The sequence below is a fragment of the Rhinopithecus bieti genome, unplaced genomic scaffold (genome assembly GCF_001698545.2).
Source record: "Rhinopithecus bieti isolate Rb0 unplaced genomic scaffold, ASM169854v2 scaffold_25000, whole genome shotgun sequence".
Taxonomy (NCBI): domain Eukaryota; kingdom Metazoa; phylum Chordata; class Mammalia; order Primates; family Cercopithecidae; genus Rhinopithecus; species Rhinopithecus bieti.
This window is the reverse complement of record NW_016811322.1, coordinates 10,861-18,433: the sequence shown is the minus strand read 5'-3', so window position 1 is coordinate 18,433 and position 7,573 is coordinate 10,861. Positions and strand designations below refer to the sequence as shown.

The 7,573-nt window shown below is 43.2% G+C and overlaps 1 protein-coding gene and 1 pseudogene across 4 annotated transcripts in view; one reads left to right on the top strand and one right to left on the bottom strand.

Moving 5' to 3' along the window:
- Positions 1-7,318, top strand: part of LOC108543302 (nucleosome-remodeling factor subunit BPTF-like) — a 14,441-nt gene extending 7,123 nt beyond the window's left edge. The window contains exons 1-2 of one of the 4 annotated variants that reach the window (XR_001889530.1): positions 234-325; positions 6,517-7,318. Coding sequence is in view for 2 of the 4 variants with exons in the window: in XM_017893728.1 (XP_017749217.1) it covers positions 6,517-6,656 (140 nt within the window). In the remaining 2 variants the exon portion in view is untranslated. Of the gene's footprint in view, positions 1-233; positions 326-5,997; positions 6,207-6,516 lie in introns of those variants that run through there. The other 3 variants (XR_001889531.1, XM_017893728.1, XM_017893729.1) reach the window with 3 other exon arrangements.
- A 2-nt stretch (positions 7,319-7,320) lies between these two features.
- LOC108543301 (translation machinery-associated protein 7 pseudogene) lies at positions 7,321-7,566 on the bottom strand (annotated as a pseudogene).
- Between the last annotated feature and the right edge of the window lie 7 nt (positions 7,567-7,573).

Genomic DNA, 7,573 nt, shown 5'->3' with positions numbered 1-7,573 from the left:
GCTGGAGTGCAGTGGCCGGATCTCAGCTCACTGCAAACTCTGCCTCCCGGGTTTACGCCATTCTCCTGCCTCAGCCTCCCGAGTAGCTGGGACTACAGGCGCCCGCCACCTCGCCCGGCTAGTTTTTTGTATTTTTTTAGTAGAGACGGGGTTTCACCGTGTTAGCCAGGATGGTCTCGATCTCCTGACCTTGTGATCCGCCCGCCTCGGCCTCCCAAAGTGCTGGGATTACAGGCTTGAGCCACCGCGCCCGGCCTGGTTTGACAATATTATTCCCACCAGTGTCAACTTAGTATCTTTTCAGTATAATTTCTGATTGCTACAGGTGAGGTACAAAGTGCAGTGGGCATTTAAAGGAGGGCGAGATTATATACCCTGTTTAAGGGGATTGGTGTGGGTGTAGGCTTCCTGGGTGGGCTTGTGGAGAGTAAGGACAGGCAGATTGAAGGACGAAGGGGGAGGGAGCGGCAGGCACTTGTTGTAAAGTGTGGGCAGTCTCAAATAATTTGGTTTAACAAGAGCCTGAGTATGTGAATAGGAAATAAACCAAAGCTCCCTTGTATGCTGTGCGGCAGTACCTAGAGGATCAGGCTATAGCAACTGTACTTTCCCCCTCATCTGTAGAATAAAGATTGGGCTAGATCGTGATCCTGAGACCTTTTTCCCTCCTGAACACCCCGAGGAGATATGCTGTATTCCCAGCAGCACCATGCACAAACATGAAACAGAACCACATCAAATCACAGAGATGCTGTTGAACCACTGGTGTACCCCTTTGTCCCAAACTGAGAGAATTACTGGGGCAGTGGCCTGAAGCTCTCTCTCAAATCTATTTCAAATCTTTAATTTTGGGTATGGGATGATCGGAAGATGTTGAAAGAGTGGGGTGTGATTTCAGAGGGATGCCACCAAGTTTAGCACAGCTTCTGTTCTGCAGGACGGATTGACAAGGACGAGATAGTAGCTGGTGGGTTTTGTAGTCCTGAATGGAAGAGCAGTCCAGGAGGTACTTTCGAGTTCTTCAGGCCTTGACACATAGAGTGTAGAGAGAGGAATGCATCACCTATTTCTCCCTAAGAATGGTAGTACTTTCGGTAACAATAGGGAGGTCAAGATCATAAGGGAAATTAATGACATCTGTTTTCAGGTATCAGTACCTCAAGAGGTTAAACATGGGAATTAAAATGAGAGCCAAAAGGGTTTTGAAAATTTGTGCATGATTTGTGAGTAGTTGAGAGGCGTGTCCTAGTTATGCAGTAATAAATAGTCTTGCATACAGTTCGTGCTTTTTTTTTTTTTGAGATGGAGTCTCACCCTGTGGTGGAGGCTGGAGTGCAGTGGCACGATCTCGGCTCACTGCAAGCTCCGTCTCCCGGGTTCATGCCATTCTCCTGCCTCAGCCTCCAGAGTAGCTGGGATTACAGGCATGTGCCATCATGCCCTGCTAATTTTGTATTTCTAGTAGAGATGGGGTTTCTCCATGTTGGTCAGGCTGGTCTTGAACTTTGGACCTCGGGTGATTCGGCTGCCTTGGCCTCCCAAAGTGCTGGGATTACAGGTGTGAGCTGCTGTGCCCGGCCAGTTCGTGCTTTTCTATTGTGCTCACCCATGGGCGTGTTTGGAAGTTTGTATTGAAACATGCATATAAAAGGACTGGGCATGTTAAGACCAGGAGCTCTGCTCTCTTCTGTTAGGTCCTCCTCTCCTCAGTCCCCAAGACCCCGTGTCTTCTCTTTGACTAAAGACCCGTAATGGTGGAGACATGGGGTGAGAGAGTGGTAGTCATGGTGGGTAAGTCGTAATCTGGGTAACCCAGGAGCAAATCCTAGCTGATGCCCTTTTCTCTTCCTGCTCCTTAGCCAGGCTCGAATCCTTCTTCCTGGGAGATCTTCCCTGAGTCCTGTTGCGCACCTTGTTCTTCCTTCTCTTTGAGTGCCTGTTGACAGTGGCTATGATCTCAGCACTAGCTTAACACTGACACTAATTATTCTAATTCTTTTTTTCCTTTTGAGACGGAGTCTCACTGTGTTGCCCAGGCTGTTCTTCACCTCCCTCCTGCTCATCCCCTGGCAGCCACTAATCTACTTTCATTCTCTGTTGATTTGTCTCTTATGGAGTTTTCTTATTAAGTGTAATCATATAATGTGTGGCTTCTGTCATTTAGCCTAATGTTTTCAAGATTTATGCATATCTTAGCATGTATCAGTACTATATTTGAATAACACTTCATTGTATGGTTATACCACTTTTTTTTTTTCCCCATGGAGACAGGGTCTTGCAATGCTCAAACTCCTGGGCTCAGGCTTCCTGCCTCAGCCTTCCAGCCTCCAGAGTAGCTAGGATTACAGGCACACACCTCTGTGCCTAGAGACCATGGTTTGCTTATTCATTTTGTAAGTTCATGGACACTGTAACTGTTTCCACTTTTTGGCTATTATGAATAATGCTGCTAAGCACATTGGTGTACATGTTTTTATCTATACATATGTTTTCATTTCTTTTAGGTATATGACTAGGATTATTTGCTGGATTATTGCAAATTCAATTTTATTTTATTTTATTATTATTACTTTTTGACACAGAGTCTCACTCTGTTGCCCAGGCCGGAGTACAGTGGCATGACCTTGGCTCACTGCAACCTCTGCCTCTTGGGTTCAAGGATTCTCCTGTCTCAGCCTCCTGAATAGCTGGGACTACAGGTGTGTGCCACCACACATGGCTAATTTTCGCATTTTTAGTAGAATGGGGTTTCACCATGTTGGCGAGGCTGGTCTCAAACTTCTGACCTCAAGTGATCCACCTGCCTTGACCTCCCAAAGTGCTGGGATTACAGGTGTGAGCCACTGCACCTGGCAGAAAATAATTCAGCAGTTAGAATGAATCCTTAATGATAGATTGGTTAGGCTGGGATGTGGTGACGGGGAGACAAGGAGTCATGAATGAACTGACTTCTAAATCTCCTGTTTGAAATGCTTGTTCTCCGGTGCCGTAAAGAAATAGCACTTGAACATAAATTTATTTAGTAAGGCTATTTTTACTTCCTGCAGAAAGGGTACACTCGCCAGCAGTTTTGCCACAAGAGTACACCGAACAAAGAAGACAGGGTCATTTATAACCTGACGCGTCTACCCTACTGCTGTGTCCCGTTTCCATTGGCTGGAACGGGACCTCACATTCTGTATTTGTCCTGATTGGCTAGTAACTTAGAACTTTGTTAAAGAGGCAAAGGTAGAGGGGAACAAAGAAAGGAAGAAGTAACTTGTGGAATGTTGAGAAAGGTAAAAACACTTTTAAATAAGGAAGAGGAACAGGCTATGACCTAATGCTTGCTTGGACCAGTATAAGCATGCCAGGGCAAATATTTAGGCTACATTGTGGGATCTAAGAACATAAAGCACATTGATTTCTTTATTACGGCTAGCAGATACTTAAGAAGGTTAGTACAGGTCTTTGAATAAATTTTGCTTCTAAGAGAAGTTACTATTTATTCCTAATTAGACAGGGAGGAAAGTCTTTGAAGAGGAACCTCTGCTTTACTTTTTACATCTCCCTTATTTCTCTTTTCCTTATTCACTCCTTATTTCTTCTCTTCATCTCAAATTGATCTAGTAATATTGATTTCTTTGTAGTTCCCACACACCTAACTCCTAGTCACCCATCCATCACCTTCTCCAGCCTGCCTTCTCTGATCACCATTCCCTGTACCCCCAGGTGGGGCTGAGTTCCTTTGGTTCCCACCCCCTTAACCTCCAGGACCATGTGTATTAATTGTTTTAGTTTCCAAATATTTGGGGATTTTTTAGATATCTTTCTGTTACTGATTTCTAATTTCATTTCATTTTGTTCAGAGAGCATACTTTGTATGACTTTAATTTTGTAAAACATTTTTAGAGGTTTGTTTGGCACCCCAAAATTTTATCAGTCTAAGGAATGTTCCATATGTAGTTGAAAAGAATGTTGTATTCTGCTCTTGTTGGGTGGAGTATTGCATGAATATCAATTAGGTCAAGTTTGTTGATAGTGTTAATAAGATCTGTCTTTATACTTGTTCTATTCATTACTGAGAAAAGTGTTGAAGTCTACAGCTATTGTGAAAGATTTATCTGTTTGAAGTTCTCGCAATCTTCATGTATTTTGAGGCTCTGTATTCATGTATTTTGAGGCTCCTTCCTAAAGTCCATACACCTTTAGGAAGGATTGTTTTATCCTCTTACTTATTTAACCCCTTTATCTATATCTTTATCTGTTAAGACTTGGAACTGAATGGCCTGTTAATGATCTGGCCTTTCCTTCATTACAACCTACTTTGGGCAGGGAATGTCCCATTAAGTCTCTGTAGTGCCTGGTTAAATCTCTTGAATGCAGTAGGCAGCACAGGTAACTGTGGAACTGAATGTTGAGTCAAAGAAAGCCTGTGCATTGTTTTCACCCTTGTACTGTCCAGTATGGTAGCTACTAACCACATGTGGAGAGTTAAATTAATTGAAACTAGGCCAGGCCTGGTGGCTCACACCTGTAGTCTCAATACTTTGGGAGGCTGAGGTGGGAAGTCACTTGAGGCAACAGTTCAAGACCAGCCTGAGGATTGCTTGAGGCCAGGAGTTTGAGACTCTAGTCAGCTGTGGACTGTGCTACCACTCTCCAGCCTGGGAGACAGAGTGAGAACCCATCTCTTAAAAAAAAAAATTAAGTAAAATGAAAACTTTAGTTTCTCCAGTGGCACTAGCTATTATACGTTCATTTCAAGTGCTCTGTATTCACGTGTATTGCACCACACAAATGTAGAGCATTTGGGACATTTCATATCATTGCAGAAAGTTCCCTTGGACTCATTGGTCTGTTAGACCACTGAGAATTTACCTAACATCTCTTTTTTTTTAGCCTTGTATTTGCCCTAAATCCTGCACAGCTTGGGTAGCCCCAGCGATCTGGCTGAGTGAGGTCCTCCTTTGTGGAGACTCTGGGCCCCGCATTATTTGTGTATGTGATGGTATTGCATTTCTGCAGTAAGATTTGGGGTCACGTGTGAGATGACTTTCCATTATTTGTTGTTCTTTGTGGTAGGGTGAAGAGGCAGTCAGTTAACACATAATTAGAAAATCTGCCACAGTCCTGGTAAAATTAAGCTAAGAGTCATATATGTAGGCCAGAAGGGAAGGAAGGATTAGGATTCAGAGACTTTTCGTCGAGAAATTAAATTTGATAACGCAGAGAATTTCAGTGTTATAAAAGTGTAAATGTTGATACACAAACTGAATTGTGAGATGTCAGTATGCCCTAGTGTGTCTGGATTCTCCTATATAAAACCTCTTTCTCAGGAGTCTCTGGCCAAATTATTTATCTATGGAACCCCCTGAGATTTGCTAAGAAAGTTATTCTGAGACTCCTCTCTACTCATGGATATGTTCTGTAATTCACATACTTGGGAAACGGCATGGCCATGTGATTCATACCAAATGGCAACATTCAGTAGGTGCAGTTTATATATTTTACTAGAAATATGGCTTCCTGCTCGATTTCAGAATGTTCATAGTGCCTCTTTTGAGGTCTGTGTGTATATTCTATTTATGGGAGTTAAAAAGTATTTCAGAAATGCATATATTAATCTGTGTGGAATTTCTCTTGTCCTTGGACCAAGAAGTGGTCCAACATTTAAAACAGTGAATAACATCTTAGCCCATCCTAAAACAATCCTTCCTACAGGTTTATGAACTTAATAGCAGAGCCTCAAAATACATGAGGACTCATAGAACTCCAAGGAGAACCAGACACATCCTTAACAATATTGTAGACTTCAACACTCTTCTCACGGTATCAAGAGAACAAGTAGACAGAAAGAAAGTGCACTTTTCCCTGTTTTTGTAGACATGAAAATTATTTCACACACTTCTGAAAGTCTCATTAAGTTACTCACTTCTCCACCTTATGACTGTACTATGCTTTCAAAGTGCTGTGCAAAGAATAAAAAGTTTTAAAGTGATTTTGCTGTAATTTCAGATACGTATTTGAACTTCTGAGTCTGAATTATCCAGGTGAAATGCATTAGATCTCTGATCCTCTGTAAACTGGGAAGATTACTTTCTTCCAGGTATGCTGGTTGTCCTTAACTGCCTTAATGGCATGAGTTGTGAATCTTCTCTGTCTCGGAAGAAACCTAACAGTGGAGATTGTTTATGGCAAGGGTCACAAATTTACATGCTTAGAAGGTTAGGACCCTCTGTAAGGTAAAGACCTGAAGCGCCCCTTCTTTATTAACACATAACTGCATTTGCTGATAATATTTATTTGCCTAGAATTCAGGCCCCTTTTGCCGTTACAGACAGCGCTGTCCTAAATGTGCTAGAGATGTATCTTTAGTCACTTAAGCTGGTGTTTCTGTGGACTAGGTTCCTAGGAGTGGGACTGCATTGTTGGGTTACAGTGTGTGCCATTTAAAAGACTGAACCAGATTATACTCTCAGCATCTGTTTTTTTTTTTTTTTTTTTTTCCTTTCAAATGAGTTGGTTTAATTTCAGGTGATACAAAGTTTAGGGGAGAACAAGGACCAAACATCAGACTCTGGCAAGATTCTGAGCTGGCTTTTGATTTGCTCCAAAACGACCACCAGAGTACTCCAGACGACCACCAGAGTAAGTGCCAGAGAATAGGCAAGTAAGCAGTGTAAAAGAAAACTTTATTAACTTGCCAATGTGAAGGAGGGGCAAGGTTCACCGGTCTCAGGTGGTGGAGGCCCACGAAGTCGCTCCCGCGTTCTGGGGCGAGGTTCCTAGGTCTGCACAGGAGCAGGGGCCAAGGAAGTTCCCGCGGCGGGCACCGAGAGGGGCCTTTATGTCCTGGGCCCGGGAGTGGGCGGGCAGTGGGCGGGACATAGGCGGGTCGGGGGCGGGGCGGTAGGCGCGGCTACGCGGGTTCCGGTTTTTCTCTGTCGGAGGTCGGGTTGCGCCTGGGCAGTCGACCCCTGTCTTTCCTGGGCGCGGGAAAGTTAACAAGGAAGAACCCGGAAATGCGCCATTTTAGTCCCTTTGTTCTTTTTGTACCCTCCCTCCCTCCGTCCAGACAGTTTTACTTTAAATTCACAGTTTTGGTAGGAATGATTTAGTGAAAACAACTAAAGAGATGATGAGCCACTCTAAGTTTTTTTTTTTTTTTTTTTACAAAAGTTTATTCGTAAATGTACAACAGCTCCAAGACAACACTCAACAGCTCCAAGACAACACTTAATTCCAGCTGTAGGTGGCAAAAGATGTTATGGCAGGGAATACAGATGTTTAAACACGGATGTAATAAAGGGTCACCATCTCCTCAGGCACAAGAAACAGCTTACTTTTGCCAGATTTCTTAATTCCACCTGTGGCCAAGGGCTTCTTCCCCGCGGCCTTTGCTTTTAGCTACTCGAGTTTCTTCTGCTCCTCTTTTGTTTCTGCTTGAAAGCCTTATCTTCCTCGTCCATCTCCTTGGCCTGCTTCTTGGGCTGTTTCAGTGATGACTTCTTGCCACGTTCGTGGCCGGACATGGCACCTCGCATCTGTTTGTTTGTATTTTTTTTTTTTTTTTTTTTTTTTTTTTTTTTTT